Below are 26,767 nucleotides of genomic sequence, written 5' to 3' on the forward strand. Positions count from 1 at the left end.
TATATATAGAAGAGTAAGATTAATATTTTTTCAACGGATAGATGAACATCGGCATTTTTAGGCTTTAAAATCCAGAGAATTATTTTAACTTACTAAGCATTCAAAACTGTGAGTTTCATTATTATCGACGTTTGACAATAGAAGAATTGAACAATTTTCAACTTTTTAACCAAGCGAAATCCAAGGGTAAGCAAATGAAGAATAAATAGTTATGGGTTATACAAGCGGAGAAACTGCCGCATTGCAAAATAATTAACCAAATCATGCAATCTGAATTCTGGGTTTTACAAGAGATTGCAATATTTTTACAGCATTGCACAGTATTGAAAATATTTAGCATTGTTATAAGAGTATGGTAATGCTCTTAACTAAAAATATTTTTGTTCAAATAAGAATGGCAAATCAAGACATAACTGAAAATTGTATGATTCAATTAAAAAAAAATTAAGCATATGACTCATGGGTGGAATAAAAAAGAAACACGGTTTTTAAATGACATGTAATTAACAATCACTCAGACAAAAATGTTTTATTATCAATATGTAAAAAAGTGCTATCTTTACAGAGAAGAAAAATAGTAATAAATCAAAATAGTGTGTAACAATAATACACATTAATACTTTCAGACAATTTACATATTTCTAATTAACATCAATATTCTGAAGCCTTTCACACAAATTGATTGATTACATACTTTTTTGAAAATATAGAATTATGAAACAGGAAATATATGATGTTTATATATATAGAAGAGTAAGATTAATATTTTTTCAACGGATAGATGAACATCGGCATTTTTAGGCTTTAAAATCCAGAGAATTATTTTAACTTACTAAGCATTCAAAACTGTGAGTTTCATTATTATCGACATTTGACAATAGAAGAATTGAGCAATTTTCAACTTTTTAACCAAGCAAACATTCTTGGCTTTAACATATACAACTCAATGAAATTAAACTTTTTTCCGTTTCCGTTAAATTGTTCATTCCTTATTTCAAATAGTAATCTTTAAAAAAAATTAAACAAAAACTTCCCATAGATTTTTCATTCATATGACAAAAACTGTATGTTTTAGATATCAAATTTTTAAGTAATACGGAAGAAATTTTGCAGTCTAATTGATAAAAATTAAATACTACCAAATATCAAATGGTTTAAATTTGTGATTCATCATTATGAAGTTATTAAACATTGCTCGTCGTTTTTCTATGGAAAAAATATTTTGTATTGATTTATCAGTACATAGTAAGCTACAATAAAACTTAGATTTTTTAAATTGGTCATCGGATTTCCTTTGAAAGAAAAATGTATTTCGAACATATAGTCTCTTTATTGCTTGTCCTAAGTTCTTGCAATACTAATATTCTTTTTATATGTGCGCTTTAGATGCTTTAGCAATAATAAGTTTTTTCTGAACTTAGATAAGAAATAATGCTTAAAAGTAATATGTATTAAATAATGATTAATATTCAATAATATTTAATAATAAAAAACATATAAAATCTTTTATTGTAGGAATAAAAGGTTTTGTTTTAATTTTTTTTTTTAATATTCAAGTTTACAAATTTTTAATATTCAAAAACTGTAACAAGATATCATTTGACAGAAAACAAGAGACCATGCATGTATAAGAGTTTTATCTACTAAGAATATTTTTATATGCACAATTCGATCAGGTACTCACGGAGCTTTCGGATTAATTTCTATTTCGGAACAATTCACATTTATCTCTTCCTTATTTGGGGTCATGCTGAAAAACTTATCACTGAAATTAATTTCATCTAATGCATTTTATTATTTATTTTCTAAACTTTCAATGCATTTTATTATTTAACTAAGAAAGTAACGATACTTTTTACGACTAAATAATAAAATGCATTTATTCGGTGTAATTTAAATCTTGAATAAAATTCCTGAATTTCTTTCCTATCAAAAGAAATCATGAAATGCCTTTTACCTTCAGCTGCCAATATACCTTAGAGCTATCGATTAAATTTGGCAAATCACACACACAAAAAAAAGAAATAAAAAAAAAACTTGAATTATTTGTTGTAAAAGGATGGAGAAATATTGATACCTTTTGCACTTTACATTGGTTGAAGTCCGATAAAAGGAAACAATTGATGGAAATGTCTTGTTCTTGATGAAATGTCAAGATATACAGTACAAGGAATCCTGAAGAAACTGCAAGATTGTAATCTATTTTTGTATACCTGACTGCATATCGAATGACGGACACTTAATGCTATTGCATTCTTAAACAAATGCTACTGCAATGCACTGCAAGAGCAACAATACTTATTTTACGGAACTCCACGATGCGAAAAATTTTCATAAGCACCTCAGAATTTGGAATATAGAAATTTCATGTTTAACTTTCAGAAAAGAATAAATTTATTTGATCAGTTTAGTTTGATGAGTGCAATACGCTCTTTCGTTGAGTTTAGATAAATGATTAATATTGAAACCAATTTTAGGGGGAGGAGAATTTAAGAGTGGTATCGTTACTCGTGCTTTTCTGTTGAGGAATGTTTAGATGTTCAGAGAAAATTTTGAAAAAATTCTCGAATGTAGGAATGCATGTCACGTCAACAAGTTTTTTTAACTTCGAATTGTCCGGAAGTAATCATATTATTGTCGTTAAGGCATTGACTCAAGCATTTCGAGATAACGGATTCATGCACCTTACTCAGACTATTAAAGAGTGAAATTAGAAAATCATTTTGAGATGAGATCAGATCAGAGTTTAGGTTTGGAATATAGAAAAACACAAACGTTTTTCAAGAAATTTGAGGCAATAGCAATTTTGCATTATGACATATTAATCAAGAATGTTAAATAGAATGCAAATTTAGGGGAATGGACAAGGGTTTTCGATTTCAGATTTGGTCAAATTTCAAATAATATTGATTAACATGATAATAATTTTAATTACTGTTCTTGATTACTGCGTATGAAATTTTGCATCCTAGTTAAACTCAACTTTGAAATGTATCTCCTCTTGTTACTAATAGAACTTCCCTTTTTTTCCTTTGTAAAATAACATTCGTATTAAATTTATTGCATTTTATATGCTCAATAGTTTTCAAATTATTTTCTAAAAACGATGATTCACGGAATAAATCATGTGAAATCTTATGATTTCTTCTTACAATTATAATTTGAAGTCCATTTAGTTGATTTTTAGACATTTTACTTAAAATTATCAGCAGTATCCTTCCATTTCTTTAATATAAATTTCTCTTGGTGACAAAACAATTTATAAAATATTCAAAGAATATCACGCAGATTTATAAATCAATTTCCTTGAAATTTTTTTTTCCAAATCAATACAACCAACAAATCAATACCTTTAGTTTTCCAGAATGACCAGTTTATTAATAGATTTATGACATGTACGCACTTTTGTTGTATATTTTATTTAATCGATTTGACCTTCATTTTATGGGACTAATAGAAAATCGAAAGAAATTCATCATGATTTTTAGATAAGAATGGTACAAGAATCCACATGTTAATCTTCTTGTATAAGGGCATGTTCTTTCAAAAACATTCAAATTCTTTAGGCAACACTGGATTCGCTTAATTGAAGAATCTTGGGAAAATATTTAAGTTTTAGTGAAATTTAACGCAGTAATGTTATTTCAAAATTTGCAAAACCTTAATGTATTTTTAATCTTGTGTAGTAAAGTGAGTACATGTATGAGTTTAATAATGTCATCAAACGATAGAGGGAATTTCAAATAATATTTGTTTGAATTAAACAGTACATATTAGAATAAAAAAAAATCGGATGATAAAATGCTTAGAATGCTTGGAGAAGCATATAATTTATTCCTATATGAGTAAATTAAAATGTGTATTTTAGTATATAAATACATGCAGTTTTTTGGATTACCATATGCGTTTTAGAAATGTGGAAATTTAAAATATTTTGGAACATCAAGTCGCTTTTTCCAGATTTATTATAACTTTAAACTAATAGATAATATACTTTCCAAACCTGTATTCAATCAATAAAGGAGCAGAAGAATATTTAGTAATAAAATTTAGACAAATCAATAAAATAACTAACACATCGTTTATGAGTTTTGGATCAAACTGTAGTCTAAACTTGGTTTCTACGAAATGTGTAGAAGATAATATTATTATTTACCTCAAATCTTTAATGTGAAATATTGCTCTGCTGATTTTTATTTCTAAGATTGAATATGAGTTAGTATTGATCGTATTATAATAAAATGGCTGAATGTATTTTCTTTGTAGCTCCTTTAAGTGCATTCTATTCGAAGAAGAACGAAGCATCAGGTGACCGTCTTAAAATCCCGGATAATATATGTTTTAATCGTAATTGTATGTAAAGCGAATAGGAGCAATAATTAACATTCAACGTTTGTTCATATTTTCCAAGCATTTTTTGAAATTATAAAGTGTTCTTTTTTTAAATTTTATATATATATATTTTAACATACTTGAACTACAGACTTTTATAAGCGCATACATTGGTAGAAAATGATCAAATGCAAATATGCTCCTACAAAAACGACAAGCACTGAATTATAGTCAAAAGTCATTAAGTTTAGGAAATATTTAGTGACCAAAGAAGTAATTTTCATATAGTAATTTCTTCTTTGTAAGATTATCCTGGATATAAAAGTAACTTGTGAAATATAAAGTGCATAATTTAAGATTGATTTTGATATGAATAAGTTATACCAGATAAATAACCGCTATAAGCGCTTCTACGTCTAATAACTGCAAAAAAAAACTTTTAGAATTCGTTCTAGTTAAAAATGTAGTTCTATACATTTTTAGCTAATTTTTCAAGTTTAATGGGAAAATTTCACTGTTTTCAATAAGAAATTGTTGTTAAAAATGTGTATTTCAGGAGACGTTGACGATCAGTACTCAATAAGTTCAGAAAACTTGAAACTTATAACGAAACTTCATACGTAATTAGTTGAATGTCTAATTCTGGGCAACTAAATTTAACTGCTTTGACTAAAATATTCAAAAAGAAATCTCTTATATTTGGCTTCAGGAAATCGTTTTTAATACTTCTCTAAAAATTCAAAATATTTGATATGAATAGAAATAGGAGTTAATAAAAATTGCTATATATGTGTCACCATTATCACCAAGTTTCAAACGAATTAAATTTCGAAATAATCATGAATGTATTCAAATGGCAATTAAAAAATTGTTTTTTTTTTAATTTTGAAAAGTGATTCGAGTCTTAAGAACAATACACTTTGAAAAACTTCCAGTATTCAAAAAGATGAACATATATTTAAAAAGAAATTCTAATTCTAAGTTCGAATTATAAGTTGTAATTTTTGTGTCAAAAAGTTGAAATTGTGCTACTGGATACATTAGTTTAATGGGGAAAAAATACAGTGCAATGCAATGCATTTCAATTTTATACGTCACATTTAAATTTTTTAAAACTTTTTTAGTTAACAATTACATAAAGTTATATTACAATTACATTTTCCACTAAATTTAACATTCTGAAGATAAGAAATGACATTTATAATAAAAAATAATTATAAATACTTAGTGGGCAGAAGAGTGTAAGTCAGTTGAAGCGATTCACTTGAGTACCTGTAGAAATTTGAGATGCAATCCAACATTTCAGCTGACCCAAGCATAATCTGTTAAACCATTTGCAGACCAAAATTTACATTTCGTTTTGTGGTAGGATTCCACTAATGTAATATTTGCATTTATCAACGCAACTGAATTTGGGTACTTCAACCATTCCTCAGGTGTTATATGCGTTCCGGCAGATTTGATAAACTTCAGAACTGTTCTTTGTATAACTTCTTGAAAGCGTATATCCTCTGCTGTGGGACTTTCAATGTAGTGATGAATTTGATTGAAGAACGCTATGGCATCCCACAAATGGCTATTGTATATTCCTGGATAGCTGTAAACACGAATCTGCAGAAAGAAAACAAATTTTACCATGAAATGTAATTGCTTTCATACTTAAGGTGACTGCCTACGTTCGAGACAATTTTTTTTAAAACGCTATTTTTTAAGCTTTAATTTGTGTTTTCTAGTTAAATAAGGTTATAAAAAGAATAAACATCGATAAAAAAATTTCTGTGACTGTCCCATTTTTTTAAAATTGATAAATTTGATGTAAATTTTAGCAAAAGTTAACCGAAACGGTTAACACTCTACACAAAATTCCAATTCAGCAATTACAATTTTCTTTACACATATATAGTTTCTTTATAATAACATAGTTATCTTCAAAAGAACTAAAATCTAAGAGATTAATTAAAATGCAAAAATATTATGAAGATTTTTATGTTGAAATGTAGACATTATTCTTAAATTTTCAGCTATTTTCTAACATAAAAGGTTATAAGTAAAAAAGTATTTACTGTACATTAAAACTTTTAGTTCATTTCATAGACAATAGTGTAAAGAACATTATTTGAAAATGTCATTAAAACATATTAATTAATACTGGAGATATCATGTTAATGGTTTACTACTTCTATTGAAAAAATAATTTTGAGAAAAAATAGTATTTCCTCTTCATAAAACAGTCTAAAATTCTCCATATATATAAGTTAAACATTCATTTTCTTCATGAATTGTACATTTTTTCTTTTGCTGAGCTCTCATTTTTTTTTCTGTGAACTTTTGTAGCTGGTAAAGAATGCCTTTTAGAACTACAAATACGTTTATAGTCAAAAAGCTTTAGTCCTTCTTGAGTGTAATAACCAACTTCTATTTGTAATTGATTTAACATACTTTTTATGCCATTCCCACCTTTATTAAACTGAAGGACAGCAATATAGGACTCCAACGACAGAGTTTGGAGTTCAACGAAATATTGTTTCGGGACTATATTCCAGAGCAAACTATTAAAACTCTCATTAGCGTTTTGTGTTATTCCATGCAAACCTTTCTTTAACAATTTTCGATCACAAAGTTTCATATATACACGCTTTATGATGTTTATAATGTTTTGCGGTAGTCGAATGGATTTCCCAAGAAAGGTTTTCCTCTGTGTCTTTGCATGTTAATATTTACACCAGCTATTGCCTCCTACTGGACATTGCCCATGCATAAAATGTTTCGAGCTTGAGCAACAGTGATAAAATGCTACAATAACTTCAGATTTAATGTTTTTTAGCCTATCAAGACTACTACGAATGGCAATTGCATAGTAATTCTGTAATCTATCGATAAAATTATCAGTTAATTTGTCCTTTCCTTTCAGGCTCTTTGTTGATTTTTTCAACTTCCGTAAACGACTGCCAACTCTTTTTTGCACATGACTAATACATTCTAATTTGGTGATCGTATTTGCACCATATATATTTTTCACAGCATCATGCACTAGCAACATCATTAAATCATTATTTGCGTTTTAAAGCTAAAAAAACAAAACAAAAAGGTAAAAAATGTTAAAAGAGGCATTTTACAACAACTTCCGGTTACATACTGAGACTTACGGTTAATTTTCAAGTATACTGTACTTGTTTAATTTCATATATCTCGGCTTCTAGATGACATAAAATGAAAAGAAAAACGGTTTTGGAAAGACAAATGTTTGAATTAAAATATTTTTGCAAAAAAATTGAACAAGATGATTGAAAAATACGATTTTTAATGCAGGCAGTCACCTTAAATAAAACTAGTTTACAATTCTTAGCATCAGTTTTTCGATTTGCAACGCCCTCTAAGCACTTGAAAGAGATGAGTAATAATGCGCAGCAAGGCAAACACGATATACCATAGAATCTAAAATCCTAGTTCAAATGTAATTCTTAAAGTCAAATATGGAACATAACACAATTAATGAAATTATTTCCTATCAGATTTTTTTTTATTTAGCATGCTTTGCAATCATCTAAAAGTGTGCTATTTTTTATTTGATGAGCACTAAGCGGCTGTGTGTGCTGTTTCTGAAATGTGGGAAGCTGTTACACTAACAAAAGATTAGGATCATTTAATAAATAATAATGAAAGGCTGATTAAAATACAGATGTATTGGTACATGTTATTTAAGGATATAAAGATAAGTTAAAAACTCCTGGGAAAAAAATCGCTCCGGAATGGAGCTTCAAATAACATGCGTGATAGAATAAGAATGCAGAAAAAAATAGTAATCTTCGCAAACCATTCAAATTAGCCTTTACGAGACGAAAACGAAGAGTTAGGGCAAATGGAAGTGAGGAAGAATCATTTATAAGAAGATACAGTCTGAAAGGATAAAATAGAAATTTATATGTGTTAGTTTATAGAACAAAGTTTCCGAACAAAAGGAGCATCATCAATTAATTACGCCACTTTTGAAATATATCTAACCACTCAGAATGCACTATCCTTATTGTTCATGTATGATTTATAATAATGTAATAAAATTATTATGGTATAGTTGAAGTAATAATCTTTTCTGTGATAAGATGTATTTCATCAAAGTTGAAGGACAATCTTATTAATCCTTTTCGTCTTCAGCAATTATTTCAACATTCTTAATATTTCTTTGACCAATTTCGAAGAAATACATCTTATAAAAACAAGGAAAAAGAAGCAAATGTAATTTGATTTTTAAACTTTTTCGAATTGTATATTTTTGCTTTCATGTTAGCTCTCTGTTAGCAGAAAATTTTAATTTGAATAATTGATGATTTAGCTTTTAGTAATTGATGAAAAATTAATGTTGGCAATTCACGTAATTTCAAATAATTTAAATTTTCTTTTATTTATGAATGTATTTACAATTTCTTCTTACCAGCAGAAATGCATAAATATATGGCGAAATGGGAGGACATAGTGATCCCAAAAGAATCGCATCGTCTAAGGGGTTGATGAGCGGAGGAAGCAGCAGTAGATTTAGATTCTCAGAGTCAGGAAAACTTTCCACAGCCATTACTATCATTCATAATAATGCTCACCTGAACATAGACAATTCACGTGGCATGCATTCAACGGTCTTATCTTACAATCCGACCACTTGATATATCATTATTTGATAAACTGAAGACATATTTGACAAAGTAAGGATTCTCTAAGTAACGATTGATGTGATAAAAAGTATTTGCAAATGATGCTCAGAAATTCCCCTGGGCTATTATGAGAACACTATTGACGCTAATAAATAATATATGAAACAGCGCCCGAATGTTTTCTCATCATTTTCAAACAATATTATTAAGTTCAATAATATTTAAACTTATCTCAACATTATTAAACTCCAAATATCCTCCAAAGTGAACTTGAAAACTGAAATTGAATTTTGGACTGAAATACACAGAACTTCCGTTTCTGGAAATAAATGATATAGTTGATATGCATGATCATCGGACACTACATCGACATCCTCATCTATCAAATCTCTATTACTTCCAAGAACAACAACAACATTATATCAGTTTTTCGAAAGGGATCAGAAACCTTGCTCTTACTAGTGCATGCTATACATCGAATTCTTAGCTCCTTGTATTCTAGTAATATAATGGAATTTTTTACATTTACTTCTTCTAAAGAAAATGAATTAGATGGATAACACTCCTTTTTTTGTAGAAACAGTAAATTGCGAACTAACGTTCCATGGTTAAAATTTTTGTTTCATTGCGTTCTCCCATTTCACATTTTTCAGTTACTCTTGTTAACTTTTGAATGCTGGCAGATTCACCTACACACACACACACACACACACACACACACACACACACACACACACATATATATATATATATATATATATATATAAACAGAAAAAAATAACTGCGTGATAATATATATATATATATATATATATAACCAATCTAAAGTAAGAAATATTTGGAAAACGAAATTAAATAGTTTCGGATTCGCAACTAAAAATTATTTCTTATTCAAACTAAAACCAAAAAAGAACATGAAAAACTTCATAGTATGTATGTATATATATATATATATATATATATATATATATATATATAATTTACCCAAAACCTTGAAAGAGCACCTAGTTGAAATATTAGAAGTTAGTGAGTATTGCTCCAAATTAAACCATGGAACAGTTGTACCAAAAGAATGCTGAAACACTTGTTCTTGATATATGGATTCATAGTGCAAAGCTTGTGTAAAACTTATTTGTTCGTTCAGCATTTCCAAAATTTTCCTTCAGTTCTCAAATCCTCGCAAATTCTGTTCAGTATCTTGTGAGGTCTAAGGTTTTGGTAGAAAGCCAAGATACCTTGTCGGACAATTACGAAAGTGCATTTGGATTCTTAAAAAAATCAGGAGGAATGAAGGAAACCGCAAAAGTGCAGAGGATAGTCCAAAATGGACAAAAATAAATATAGAAATCTTGATGACAAACTGGTTAAATCTTGACTGATAGAAAAAAAATGGGTGTGTGTTGACGCTGTACACCGTTATACCTAGAGCTAATAAGTTTGACGCAGGTATGTTTTGGAAAGTAGGAATGCGCATTTCGAAATCACTTTTCTGATATTTTAATTAGTTAAATTTTGGTACTTTTTTGCATAACCTGTAGAAAATATTATGGAACGAAAATGGCTTATAAATAAATTTAAATTTCTAAATATTATTTTCTAAACTATACCAATTTAATTGCTATGCGATTTTTTCTCAGTTTTGATCATTTCTAAATACATATATATATGTATAATTTTCACCAATACTTCACATTAATACAATAAATTCTAAACTATTTTCATTGTTTTGTCAAATTATTTATCGCATGATTTTCTTATTGTTGAAAACTAAGCAAGAAAGGTTGTCTTTTTGTTATAGTTTACATGAGTAATAAACAAAATGCAGTTACACTGCAGTGAAAGCCAGTGTGCAGTTAGAAGATAGATTATAGCAGCAGTCCCATTTTTAACATTAAGCTTTCCCGTGATACCGTGTTGATTTATTTATTTGATAAAAATGAAAATTTGTGATCTCCTGAAAACTTCGAAACATCGCTTACAGCAGAATTTCTGCAGGCGTCACACAAAAGGAATCCGGATCAGATTTGCGGACGACATAGTTTTAATGGCCGTCTGAATAATAGGGCTTGATTCCATTAATAGGGTTCAGGCACACAGTAAATAGAATGGGCATAAGGCTACATCTTTAAAGTATATCACAATTTGATGCTTAAAATGGAATGGATCATGGACGTCAAACTATGTATAATAGATTTAATTAAGAGAGAATTAAAATTCAGCACAAATAATATTACTGGAAATCAGTTTTCCACGATTTGTTTGACAAACGCACAGATCGAAAGATAGATTATTTTCATTTTTTGGACGTGCCGGAAAGTCGATTATTTCAAAAGAAATGTTAAAATTTGCTACAGAAGAGATGATGTTATTTTTAAACAATGTCTTTGTTATTCATTGAATGCTTTGCATCCAAACACATCAAAAGGAAGTTTCGATATATGTTCTAAATTTACATTTTTAATATTTTTTCAACATTAGATTTTTCATTTTCTGTAACTGAAAGTAACAAAATATTCAAAATCTACAACTTCGTGCTATACATATAGAAACGGCCTATCTTAGAAGCAAAAAGAAAACATTTTCTTTATTGCAGCCCATGAAATTACTGGCAGTTTTTTCCATCAAATAATCAAATCTTTGTCGTTTGTTTTACAATAATCAAGGAATTAATTTAGAAACTAGAAATGTTGTGGTTTCCACAATCTAGGAAGTTCAACTTTATTGGTAGAAAGATGAGATATCTGCCAAACGTTTCTAAGATTATGTTGAGAAGCCTGAAAAAATTCTCGAAGAATTGAGAAAATTGCAATAGTACAATAATACTGGGAACTAAAACTTGTCCATAACATTGGTCTTGATGACGAACGGGTTCAAATTTAAAATACACATAAATGATCTCAAGCAGAATTATACATTAGTTCTCTTTCAGAGCATTTACAAAAGTCATGACATCAGTCCAGAGAAGAATTTGACGAATCTTTACAGTTTTGTATGCTTTCTGAAGTAATAAGATCTAAAAATATTTCCTTCACAGCTCCAAATTCCATGCATCATGCCAGGTCTAAGATAAAGTCGTTTAGTTCATAACACTTTCGTTTTCATGTGTCAATTTTTTAAAAAATGTCTCCGCCTTAGTAATCATCAAAAATCGTTAATCGTAGTAAATAATTTTGTTAAAGTTTGGGTTAATGCTCATAAAGTTTGTAATGTAGCTAAATTTGTCCCCAACTAGGATGTACAGCATTTTAAACCCTTTTTTATTAATCAAAAATTGATGGACACATTTCAGAGGAAGTTGAGTCATTTTTTAATTTATAAGTCATTGTGATATATGAACATCGAACAACTTTCACTTTCTGAAACTAAATTTTAGCCAAACGAGTCAAATAAATATGTCTGTAAAATTATTATCTTTTCAGCAAAACGTGGATGAGGATAAGCAAGCTCATTGAACTTGAGGAAGACCACGTACAAGAACAATAACGGTTTTTTCCAAGCTTACTAGCTTAGGAAAATGCTCATTTCTTTTTTGGACTAGGAAGTCGTTTACTTTATTGCATCGCTAGCATTCGTCTTCTTCAACTCATTTCTGATATTTTGATACTGCTGTTTAGAATTAAGGTCTTAATATTTGAAGGTTTAACTAAATGTCGGATATATCAGGGTTGTAAATAATGCAGCCGAAAAATATGTCACGTTAAAGATTATTAGGATCATATAGTTACCAGAAGCAGTTTATGTTTTGGGAAATAATTACTAAATTTCGAAGGTTATTCCCAAATACAATATATAGAAATATACCCCTAGGAATCTCTACAATCCTCTTCTTATGACGAATTTTACAGTTGCATTTGATATTTTTAAATTACATCGTGTTCCGTTTATGCAATCTGACAAGTCTATCTACCTATTCAATTGTTTTGAAAATTTAGACATGAAACATGTTCTGATAGTATTATTTGATCTTACTGAAGATTGTTTTCTTGATAATTATGTTCAGTGTTTTAAATATTTTAAGATTCGATTAGAATATTTGATTGATGTAACTATTTTCATCTCTCCTCGATCTTTTCCGTCCATTCTTTTCTACTACTTAGTTGAAAGTATATTTATTAAAAGGTATTTAATTTGAAATATCTGATTTTAAATACTTCAGAAATGGTAGAGAAATATTAAAAAAACAATTATTAATTTCTATACACTTTTTTTTTTTGAAAGAGTGATATAGATCTTGTTCTTGATAAGTTCCTTATATCTTTCAGTCTGTAATTTTCTCATGAAATGTCATGTAAATGAAGACTACGGTTAGATGCATTTTCTTAAAAACTGATATAAAAACACGTTCCTGGATAAATAGTAGAAATGTCTTCATAGTAGAAATGTCTCAAGCAGCTGTTTTTATTTACATTATCTACTGCAGTTGAAATTTTTCTACCTTTATGCTCATACAGGGTGGGCAAAAAGTCCGTAAAAACTTTAAAAATTCATAAAACCCGAAGAAACAATCTAAATAAAAAAACGGTCATGGGATTCGATAGGTTATGGGATTTTTTTTAAAGAAAAATTAATAATTCAAAAACCAGCCGATATGTGGCGTTTCGTACATAAGTGAAAGAAAAGACAGGCAAATAACAAAAATAATGTTACAAATCATTTATTATAGCAATGTGTGTACCTCATTTAGGCGGAATTTCAACATTTAGATTCTGACGCTAATGTTTCCAATTCGGGTGACACGCGCACCGAACATGTTTGCCTTAGACTTTGTCGTCCGGACCTTACACGATCCTACAGCGATCAAGTTTTCTCAAATCGCCGGACAAGCTTTATGTGTCCTTCTACTGTTAAAGGCCCTTTTCCAGTCTTTACATTTTTCTGAAGTCGGAATGTAAAACAGCTTCACCAGCAAGCTTTATCTTTTCCACTCAGCATCCTTCTTCATATACATGATGGTATGCAACGGAGAACTGGTTCTGGATCAAGATTGTAAGTATTTATTATTGCCTGTCTCATTTGCATACATCCAACTAAGTCGTTCTTACCAGCGCCATTTGTCGGTTGTTTTTTGAATTTATTTTCTTATCTTAAAAAAATCCCGTGACCTATCAATGCTAAACCTGTAAAACGTTTTTTTTTTTTAATTTTTATTTTGGTTTTATGAATTTTTAAAGTTTTTACGGACATTTTGCCCACCTTGTACTTGGAGGAGTTGATTTTTTGGACTTCCATCAAAGAAATTCGAATATTAATATCATGCGACTACTCTATTATACAATGAGTTTTAGCATGGTAATGCAGTGTGCTTCATCCCTATATGACACTGTCAATGATATAAGGCAAAAGTTCCAAGATTTTCGAACACTCTGACCTACTTCATCCCTGGAGCATTGAATTTTTTTCAGAAATAAAGAGCACACGTTCTTTACTAAATAAATTTCATCTGCAAAAAGGAACTTTTGTGAAGAAAATTCTTTATTATGAAATATAATGTTACAAAAAATATTTCCCATATGTTTTCGATTGCTGTTGATGAAATTCAGATTAATTAGTTATTTTCAGACCAAAAGATTTCGAGATTTATAACTTACTTCAATATTAGTTTTAATTACCACTATTGCGAAGATGTTAAAAGGATTAATAACTTAAAAGCTTCAGAAATAATAATAAAAAAAATGGAAATTTTTTTTTGTTTGATAATCGGTATAGTGTCACTGTGATTAAAATTAGTTTTAGTAATATTTTTTCCGGATATGTCGATGTATGCGACGATAGTTTAGTTTTCAACGATATGTCAGTAATAATGTTTCCTTGGAAAGGATGCTCAATCCATTTTTTCATTTTTGCAGTAAAGTGAAAATTAATATTTTCTTTCAAGATATTCAAATACTTTGAGATTCGGTAATTGGGCTTTACAAAATGTTCAAATTATTTTTGATTATAAACATTTTAATCATATAAGGGTTCATACGTATTTACACGTAATGGCAAGAAATCATCAAGAATGTACTGCTAGGATTTTAACGTGTGGTCAGAAACGAAGCTAGTTCGGTTTTCACGGCTTATTACATAGGATATTGGAACTCTTCTGTACAGGATATTCCCGTGCGGATCATAAAAATCTAATAATTCATTCGTAGTTCCTTGAAAAGAGGGGTTAAGGAGAGACTAGTTTAGATTCACAAATGTATTAGCTGTCCGCAAGAATTTTTGATGTGAAAGTGTATTGATATTTTAATTAAATTCTGATGTTTAAACATGAAAAAATTGCATTTATCTTAAAATTAGCAAAGTTTTCCTTTTCTTTTAAAATAAATAAATGAGCCTGACTTTATCATAGACTTTATCATAAATGCCAAGTCTGATAAATAATATATCAAGAGCATTTGGAAATCATTCATTCACAATCAAAATGTGTCTAATATAATTCTAAAACGGAAATTATTAAATTGCAAAAGTAATTTTAAAATGGTAAAATTCTGTTATAAAAAATACATAACTATTACAACTATAAGAGATTCCAGTGGTTTGAAGATAATTGGATAATTTAGATTTATATTTCAATTAATCTACAACATGTAAAGCAATAATAGAATTTAACAGCTGATAAATTTCTAATTAAAAGACAAACACATCCATACCTTTAGAATTTCCGATAATCAAATACATAATTCATATACACATAACATAAATCATTTGACAAACCTAATATAGATTTAAAATGCATCAAATCTCATACTTAAAAGTCCAGCATTAATGGTTATATTTACATATGAAAACTTTATCTTTCAATACATAATTTTTTAAATTTTAAAATAGAAATAACTTTCTTTTTGAGCTTTAATATTTTTTAATTATCACTAAAAAGACAAAATTTGTTTAATTTTTCAAAATTTAAAATTAAAACTTCGAAAAAATCTTTCTGAATTTCACGTTCCCTTCTCCGAAATATATCTGTACCAAATTTAATAACTCTACGTCCGACAGTCTATTTTGTAAAACGGACAGATAGACGCAAACATAGACATGCATTAATTTTTATTCTTAATAGAAAATCTTACTTCGTAAATTAAAATTTTTGGATTAATTTTTGATTATTATTCAATACTTTAATTTTTGAAATTTCATACATAATTTGAAACGAAAAATTTGGAATTTCCAGTTTTATTTAAAGCCTTCGTTTTTGTATTTTATCTGAAAGACTATTATTTAAGTTCTTAAAACTGTTTAAGTTTTATTTTACGATAGTCAAAATTGAAATTCGAAATGAATAGAATTTAACATCTAAAAATGGAATAAAAACAATAAAGAAAGTATTTTTCTCTTTTTTTTTTTTTTTTTTTTTTTTTACTAAGCTTTACTAATATTTAATACTTATTTATGATTTGTAACATTTGAAAAGTATCTATTATTATTTTGGCATATGACTTTCTCTGTTTTTCACGGCATTGTTACAAATTTAAGTAATTTTGAAACAATATTTTATCTTAATTTTCCTTTGTTGCTGTAATTTTTGACAATAAATTCATGGAAAGCATATAAAGGATACTTAGGTTAAATATCAATCGCTGAAAGTATATTCAAGTCAGATAACATGAGTGTTCAAATTGGTTGACCAAAGAAGTATTCAAATACGCCGTTTCCGATTGAATGACAAATCGTAATAAGGATTGATTAGTCATGGAAACAAAAACAAAAATGTTCCGCAAGTTTAAAAAAAAAGAAAAAAGGGTGATTGAATAAATCTGGAGGAAAAGAAAGAATAACATACAGAATTGGGAAATAATGGAGAAATATCTTTTTTACTTTGCAGTGCAAATTAAAAACTTATTTTATTGAAATGAGATTTTTTTCAAACAGATAGGTAAAATTTAGCAACAGATAAGTAAAATTTAAATCTGCCTAAAATTTGGCATATATTTCATGCAAAATATTATTTTAAGAACAAGACTTATATCAAAGCAATAATAATTAATTTAAAAGTGGTGTAGTTTTGAGATATTAGAGGAAGTGTTACTCATATAATCGTTTATTGTCCTACTGGTAAGGAGATTGCTACACCTTTCTGCATTCTATAATTCATTTACAAAATGAGGAAGATACATTACCAATATCTAATTTATGCCAAACAGATTAAAAATTCAGAAAATCCTAAAGGTTTCAATTTGCGATAGCATTGCTATTTTTCAAATTGATGTTTTGAAGTTAGTATAACATACCATCTCATAAAAGTATAACATCTGTACTTTGGGCTAGCTCTAGGTTATTTATAGAATTTCAAAACTATCCCTTTAACAATTATCTAGTTATTAATCATTTCAACACCCCTAATTTTGATAACTGTACTTGATTAACTGTACTGTAAATTTGAGAAACAACTCATTTTTTCTAGTGAGCATTATAAAATATCATTTTTTTTTTGTGTGTTTGAAATTATTGAATTAAACAAATGAGTCAAGAAGAAGTATGGCAAAAACTGATGAAACTCAATAGCTTTTGATTGATGAAAGTTGCTCTATGTCAGTCATGTAACGGGTTTATATTTCAAATGTTAATTACCTAAAATATTGAAGATATGATGTAGTAATATTTTATAAGAAATACCATTCATTCTTGATTTTCTTAGTATATTTTTGTATAAATTCATTAAAAACAATTCAAGTCTCATAAAACACAATGTGTAAATTATTCAGATTGTATTCAAAATCATGTTATTAAATATTTAAAAATATATCTAAAAATCATGTCAAGTTTCACCAAATCTCACTCTTGTAGAAAACGTTTAAAAAGTTGTAACCCAGAAATAAAAGTACCCCCTACCATTCGAAAGATCATTGACTGACAGTTTTATTACCGGTACTGAAGAGTCATATAATTATTACGTAGATAGTATACTGCTTGTAGATAGGACTGTGCCGATTTTCGATTTATCGAGAAAAAAAATCAATGGCAGTTTACGAAAAATATCGATCTGCCGAAATCGTGATCTTGAATAATGGTTCACGATGAATAGCGATACAAGATATTCACAATTAATTTCGATTTCATTTTGGTTATCGGTAAGTACTTTTGTTATTCTTCATTACTTTACACTTTCATACATAATTTTTGTTAATATTTCTATAAATACTGTCAAATTCTAATATATAAAAATACCTGTTTTAAGCATGTCATTTGGGAATAAACTGTGTTCTGTTCCCTATTGAATGATACCATTATGGAAAAATAATTGTAGTTATTAGAAGGTTGTTGACTGTCCCTTGTTTAATTGCTAAATATTCAACTTCAGAAATAAAAGCAAAAAGGATTAATTCAGATTAAATCCGCAATTTTATTCACAACTCGCATTTTCAAACTCAAGCGTACTCGCATTAAAAAAAAAAAAAAAAAAAGAAGTGCCGTTATACTTCCGCTTCCGCCTGAACTCCTTTCAAAAGTAGTTGGAGCGTTCAATCAGTCTTGATCGAACTTCGGATACTTATCGAATTATCATATTTTTTATACATATCGGATTTGCCGATACTTATCGAATTTTCTATATATGTTGTATTTGAATACTTAGCAAATTTTGGATAATTTCCAGATTTTGATATTGATCGAATTTGCATGACTATTGAGAATCAATCCTGGCAAGGTTTTACGATTTTTTTTTTCTGGATTTCAATGCATTGTTTTTCATATCGGTGGAAAATATGTATTATTATTCTTTTCATTTTAATCCGCGTGCTTTTCTGTAGTTTGTGCTTTTATATTTCTAAAAATGTATAATTTTCTTGTTTTATATCTTTAAAAATGTTCTTTTCCAAGTTCATTTATATTTTTACTACAATATTTTATTTTTTATTTAAAATAAAGATTATTTTTAATGGATAATTTTTATTACTCCAATTTATTTCACTTTATGTGATTGATTATATGTTGGGCTTTTTTTTTTTTTTTTAATTTTCAAGCAGTTTCAAAAATTTGTCTTTTTTTTTTTTTTTCAAATACACAGTATTTCGAATTGATTTAAAAATTCCTGCATTAAATTGATTTAATAATTTTTTTTTGTGAAATTGTTATATTTCTGTTTTTAATGTAAAGATATTTTAGTGGTGATTTTTCCATCTTTTAACTGTTTTCATTTCATTTCAAATTTTATAATATGCCAAAGTGTTGATAGAATAATTAGGAATAAAAAAATAATTAGCTAGAATTTTTATATTTAGAAACACAGCGTTGTACTTAAATGTTGGTTATTTTTTCATTGAGTCCATATTAATGATGTTATATAATGATATATTTTTCTTTTATTTGATCGTGAGCAGGACTTTTTACTAAAAATTTTAACGTATTACTTCGTTCGTCCGTAAATAAATTTACTCTCCATAATATTTGTTATTATTTTTTTTACTCATTTCGTAATTACTATTTTTCGTCTCTTTTTGAGTTGTGAAATAGTAAGTTGAATGATTAATTTTAGCTATATAACATATCTATTGTTAAAATTCTAGTGCATATTTAAATTAAATCTGCCAATAATACTATTAAAATAAGAATACAAATTTATCTAATTCATATACAAAATTAATTTTTCATGACAGTAGCTTTTGAATTCAGGATTTATTAAAACTATTTAATTTTACTTGTTAAAGACATTATTGAGTCGTTTTCTTTTTTATGAAGAATGAAAGAAACTGAATTTTTTTAAGTCATCAGTAAAAAGGGTAAAATTTTAAAGACGGTTATATTGTAAAAATCAATTTTATAAATTGTAACATTAAAACATTTCTTTGGCATTGACACACTTTATTAAAAGGGTTTTATTTTCTAATGATTTTTATTCAAAAGAACACGAATATTTTTATTATATAAATTAAAACTTCCTTTTATTTGAAGTCGTTCTAATCAGTCAGTACGTTAAGAGATGCTATTTATAAATTATAATAGCTATACATAAATAATGATATCAAGATATATCGAAAAATATCGATATATCTTGATTGGTATATCGATATTTCTGTATTGGACGATATATCGCGATGATGAAATTAGGTCATCGCCCAGCCCTACTTATCGAATGTTTTAGACATTCTTTAACACGTTTCTTTCCCCTTGCAAGGTTTGACATTTTGGGGAATTTGAGGGTAGTCAACACAATGAATTCTGGCAAGACAATTTTACTGCCATTTAAGGATATCCAAAGCCTGGTGGGTTCTTTTTAGGTGTGGTATTGTGATGTTATTCGTGTTGAGATATTGTTTTCTTAAAGGGGAACATAGTTGTTCTTCTCATCTACGTATGCCGTAATAACTCTGCCGATTTGGATGAAAACTGTATTTTGCTTCAATTAGTATTTCTTTGATATACCTTATTTAATCCAAATTTTGTTTTAAAGTTTCATTGAGTTTTTATTCAAAATAGACTTTTGCGCTCCCTTGTGATTAAACATTGTATTGAAGCATTGGAAACTCAGAAGGGATGTAGATGAATAATTGCTATTCATATATAGTTAAACATATTTCTTTAATGGACTCTTTTTTTCTCTTTCTTAATTAGATTATTTTTATAATGCTAATCTATAATTTGGATACAAATCTATGCCAACAATTTTTTTCTTCACACAAAGTAAACAGATGCAATTGAATTTTGAGCATTAAAACAGACTTTATTTCAAGGAATATATAAGGATATATTTAGGGTTTGCAATATCAGACCAAAAGTTCAATACCGGCATTCGGTATTTTATAGATCTTAATACCGGTAGTAGAAATTTTAGAAAAAGAAAGAAAACACAGGTGTTTCTTTGTTTTACTTGCCAGTTTTATTAGAGAGTGAAAATACCATAAAAATAATTTGTAATTTATAAATTATAACAGTATATAAAGAATCACAAAAAAGTAAAGGAACATATTATTTATTTAAATTTCAAAAAAGTGTAAATATCACTATTCGGTCTATGGTACTATTACAAATTTTTTTAAATGTGATCTTAAAAAACATAATGCATCAATTGTACTGTCATTAAGCCTGAAACGTAATTTTGTGCAAAAATTACCAGCTGTCAAAAACGCTCTTTCGATGTCTACGCTAGTTGGTGGTGCTGTTAGCAATGCGCGATATACTTTTTCCAAGTATTTACCTCTAAATCTCTCATTCTTCAAATAAATCGATTTCTCGTCTGATAGTTTTGGATATAGCTGATTTTCTGTATTATATTTTGGTTTGTTGAAATTTTTTTATTCATCGCTAATTCTAATTTTTGTTCAAGAGACAATTCCTTTTCACTATCAACATTAGTGTCATCATAATCTTCGATAACTGTACCGAATTCTTCTGAATGTGGATAGGTTTGTGGGTAGAAGAAAATTTTCTATAAACGTGATAAGATTTCAATTCATTAGTCTTTTTTCTTCTTTTTCATTTTCATTTTTAAAATCATTATAATTATATAAATACCGTAAGACATTTTCTATTTCGGTATGCCTTTCTTCTGTGCGATTTTTCAATGCAATATATAATTCTTCAGCTATTGATGTGTGCTGTTCTTTCAGTGACTGCAACATAAAATTTATTTTTGCATTAGCAGTTAATAAATTAGAATCTCTCCGACATAATGCATCAACAGTCTGTTTTATTGGAAGTAGAGTTGATACAATTCTGGATATTAAGCCGAATTCATTGTCTGAAAAAATGATATGCAGGCTTAAATCGATTATTGCTTTTTGGTTTGGATTTCTCAGTTTCACAAATCGTTTCATCATTAGAAGTAAACTGTTCCAGGGTGTTTTAGAATCTAATATTATCATATATTCTGTTTTATTTTCAGTTTGTATATATTTTTGTAATATGGCATTTTTTGTAGGAGAACTTTTAAATATCTTAACAATTTTTCGAACTTTATAAATTATAGGAAGCAATTCTTGATGGGTAAATATTTCATCCTCATTAGCAATATCTTCTTCGAATCACATTGTCATTATCTCCATTGTCAATATCACTCTCACTGTTTTGAAAGTCGGAACCCGAAGTTTCTATATCCACAGTAATTGGATTCTTCTGTTCTTTATTTTTTTGGTATAATACATCTATTACTCCTAATTGAATTCCATGAGCATAGCATAATTGCTGATTTGCACCAATCAACTTTCTAACTTTTTTCATAACTGTTGTTCTATCAGTCGTTATGGATACAATATCTTCTTTCAGGAATAAACCATGTTTCACTAATTTAGATTTAAGCACTTCCACACATTTTTCAGCTGGCATACTTCCCGAGACATGTGTAAGTCCTATATTCCAAATTTTTTTTCTGAATCAATATTTATATTTAAATAGCGTCTATTTCTTACACTTGTCCATTCATCAAATGTAAGACTAAATTTTTCACTATTTACTTTTAATTGTATTAGCTGGTGTTTCAAAGAATTGCGAACACCGTTACTGTAGTTTATGGCAGTTCTTCTTATAGTGTTAATCGATGTTGATAGATTTTTAAAACCTCTGGCGGATAGTGATTTTCTTAATTCAGTAGAAGTGCAAAATACTCGAAATGGCAAACCATCTAATGCTGTTATTTTACTTATAATTTCATACAAATTGTCGTTTTTTTTTTTCAAAATAATCTAAAATCCCTGATTGCTTGGGCTTAGAACTGGGCTTAAATTTGTATCTTCATCGCAATTAGATTCTTTCCTCTTTGACAAATTTGTATCATGCTTCGTTTTTAAATGTGTATGGAGTCCGCATGTACTTCCTCCGTTCAATTTAATAACACTTGAACATTTTTTACATTGTGCCACCATATTCTTTTTATAATATAAATAATGAAACCAAAACGAAGTATTATCAACTGATTTTTTATATTCTTTAAAATTATTCTTATTCATTACTTTGGGTTATTATTAATGAGTAGATATATATAACAAATCTGAAAAATATTTTGAATCCCAAAGTATATACAAAGCAAATACAATGTGAATACAATGTGAACTACAACCTTGTTTTCACAGATACGAATATCAAATTACAAATCCTGCGCATGTGCAATATCGCTCGGAGCTGTTATAGGATAGTTTTGACCCGCCTCCTTGGATGACTCACATATTTTATTACTTCTCTTGATTGTATGATGCAACTTTGTATTCACAGTCTAATTAATTTTGCCTGTTAGGGAGACATAAAAACAAAAACGTATACTATTTTGCTATATTGGCGATTCCTGAACATGCAGTGGAGACAGTTTAAAAAATTTCCAGTAAATTCCGAAAAAACGGTATTTAAACTTGTGAATACCGGTATTACAAAATTAGAAATGGCTCAAAATACCGGTAATCGGTATCCCGGTATTGAAATCCCTAGATGTATTATTTTTTTTTTCTCCTTTTAGATTGAAATCATATTTTTAATTTATAATGATTATTTCGCTTAATATTGCATCGATGAAAAGAAGCTTCGTGATTTTTGGAGAATACGTGTAAGTACATGGGCCTGTGTGTACGTTTTTTAAATGTGACTTCTTTTTAAACTTCCTTAATGAACTAAATAAAATAATTTCTTTTAAATTCATAAAAAAATCAATGAGAAAATTAATTTTAAAAATAATTCTTATTGGGAAAATTATTTATATTTAGTCTTAACGAACCTCAGCGTAGATAAAAACAAAAAGTAAAATAGACTAAATTAAATGTTTGAGTGATTTTATTAGGAATATTAAGAGGCGATAACATCCGTAACTTAACTATCATAAGATATTGATAAAAATTGATAAAACTGGCAATATATTTTTTGGATAAAAACATTTCTAAAAAATATAAATATGAACGTCACAAAGTTCGTATTTATTCTGTAGTTTTTTGAAGGAATATATTTTGTTGATATACTCTTAAACATTCTTCTATGAATGATAAAATCTAAATGGATAAATTAAAAAGCTATTGAAGAATCTTGTTATCTATACATAGTATAAAATGAAGTATCTTGAAAGAGTTTGTATGTTTGAACTCGAAAAACTCGAGAAATATTTAACTGATATTGTAGATATTTATACCATTTTGTAGGACATTTATTGGGAGAAGTTTTGGTCTATTAAAGTCATATCAAAATTAAAAAGAGAATTTTATAATTACGATTGTAATTATTTTCCTACTACGATTCGCGCATGCGTAAAACACTTATCCACGCATATGAGAAAACTTCAATTTGCGCATGCGCAAATAGCAAGAGCTGTGGTATGCATATGCAATACATTTCTTTGTTTACGTCTGATTTTAAACAGCGATTCAAAACTCATTATGACCAAAAAAAGGAAATTCAGCCTTGGCCGGAGCACATGAAATGCCAAAACGCTTCTTTCTTGCGCGATAATAAGAATGCAGAGGAAAGAAACGTTTGATTAGCGAATATCAGAGAAAGAATGCTCACACTTAGGGAAGGAGGGTCTTCTTTTGAGAGAAGTAACCGTCTCTCTTTAAATCGCACTGCAAATGAATTACAGAGACAGAATGAATCCAATGAGGAGCAAAGCGATCACCTATCTGCTGACAGAGAAAGAAATTTAAATTTGAGACAGAGGAGAAGTGAAAGAACAAACGTTCCTGACATTTAAAACGCCCTGAATTACGATCCATGTATGGATTACAGAAATGCTTCGGTTTCAATAGGGATAATGTCTATAGTCTAACCATATTGTTCAGCTTTAAAATGGAAAGATGGATCAAAAGGCGTGTGTTGTTTGCAAGGGAAAATTAAATTAGAAAATATCATCCCCCCGCCTGAACCATTACATTTACTTCTTATTAATGAACATCATCTTTACTCGATATCCCATACCAAGTTTATTATTCAATGGACACAGTTTAGGATAGTGAAGAAGCTGTTCATTATCCAATTGAATTTTTAAGAGATACAACTTCAATATGTAAGGAAACTTTTTTGCTGAAACCAAATATATATATTTTTAAAATATGACTACCAAAAATCGAATTCGTCAGCATTTTAATCTTATGTGTACCATGAATATATATATATATATTATATTTTATACAATATTTCAAAGAATTATTCAATAAAAATTTCTCTAATCTATCAAAAAATTCAGTTTTACTTTCAAAAAGAATTAAATGCGGTAAATAAGATTTTATTTTATTTCAATCTATAAATGTACTTTTGAAAACAATTACAAAGTCTAAATTGTATGCAGTCTTTCGATCCCATAAATCATATTCAGTAAAATTATCTTGCTAGTCTAACGTTTCAGTCTTTCCCGATCAAGCCTGATCAAGTTATAAATCTTTGAATATCATAAATTTCGTACAATAAAATATTTCATTATTTTACACAATTCGTATTGGGGAAAATCCAGGTGCGAAACTGGATATTTTCTTCAAGACTGTCGATGGGAAAGCGTTTCTATGGCAATCGCGCGTTTTGTTATATTAGTAGCATTGATATGTTTATAACTCAATCAGTTTTAATTGCAAAATAGTATAGTTTTTTTATTTAACATATTACTGTTTCAAGTATATTTTATAAAATATTATTCACAGAAAAGAGGATCTGTATAAAAATTTAAAATTCGAAATTCATTAGAACATTTACTTATTCAAACTACAAAAAAAAGTAATTATTTATTTAATTTCTGACAATTTTTTTTATTAAATATATACGGCAATTAATGAAGTTTTAGAAATTAGCTGTTGGACCTTGATTTGAACGGATATTCTGTATATGCATGCCTTAAATAAAACTGAAATATTGAATTAATGATATGGCTATTTTAAAACATCACAAAAGTACTTTTTCTCCAATCATTTTTTAAAGAAAAATATCACATTTTATATTTATTCCTTTTGATATAAAAACGTGCTGAACATTACACTTTCCTAGGTTTAATTTACAGTAATAACTAACTTAATCTTTCAATTTGAATTTTTGTCAATATGACGGCAACACGTTGATAAAAGCTAAATTTTCCCCCATGTACACATTACATGCTCGTGCAGATTAAATTTTATTTTTATTTTGTGTGAAATAAATTGTTGAAAACTGTGATTAAAATATTTTTTTAAGAAAAGTGATTACAAATGGGAACTTAATTTATTTGTTAAAACATTGGTATCGCCGAAAAGATTATGTTTGAACTTTGAAAATAATGTAAAAATTAGTCTTATGCTATAATACTTTCGGAAGTTATCGCGGGGAAATGCCAAAATTTTGCTTCATTATTAGTTAATTAAAATTCTAATTGAAAATTTCCAAAACTCCCTCGGAGGTGCACATTCCTGCCCTCCGAAGTATACATGTATCAAGTTTGGTAGTTCCAGGTCAAACGGTCTGTGTTGGCACAAACACACACAGAGAGAGAGAGAGAGAGAGATTCAACTAATATAAGTAAAGATAATGCAAATTATTACTTTTTCTCTTAAGCCCTGATAAAAAAATAATATTATATGAACTCCTATATTTTCAAAATTAATAAATATATTTAATTTTTAATTATTTTTTATCATGACATAAGTTCTAAGCTAATTTACGTGGAATAAAATATTCCTACATAACTTGTCCATGTATATACACTTGTAGTTTCTTAAGAGAGTCACTAATTTTTTTAGCTGCTACTAAATATTCTCAAAGATTTTAATTTCACTATATGTTTCAATTCGACTTTTTAAATGAGATTTCAAAAAGTACAAACTAGGCAAATTTAAAGAAAATTCATCATAAATGAATAGAGCAGTCTATAAATTAGAAGCTAATTGTAAAATTAGGCCATTTTCAAAAGTATTTAATTTGATAAATTTGTGAAATTAAGTCAG

At 28.1% G+C, this 26,767-nt stretch overlaps 1 protein-coding gene across 1 annotated transcript in view; it reads right to left on the reverse strand.

The window, feature by feature from the left end:
* Positions 1 to 5,418: 5,418 nt before the first annotated feature.
* Positions 5,419 to 26,767, reverse strand: part of LOC129960318 (cholinesterase 1-like) — a 96,820-nt gene continuing 75,471 nt past the window's right edge. Inside the window, exon 8 of the mRNA XM_056073683.1 lies at positions 5,419 to 5,943. Within this exon, the coding sequence (XP_055929658.1) occupies positions 5,635 to 5,943 (309 nt within the window). The 3' untranslated portion in view covers positions 5,419 to 5,634. The remainder of the gene's footprint in view (positions 5,944 to 26,767) is intronic.

Source organism: Argiope bruennichi, chromosome X2 (assembly GCF_947563725.1).
Source record: "Argiope bruennichi chromosome X2, qqArgBrue1.1, whole genome shotgun sequence".
NCBI lineage: Eukaryota > Metazoa > Arthropoda > Arachnida > Araneae > Araneidae > Argiope > Argiope bruennichi.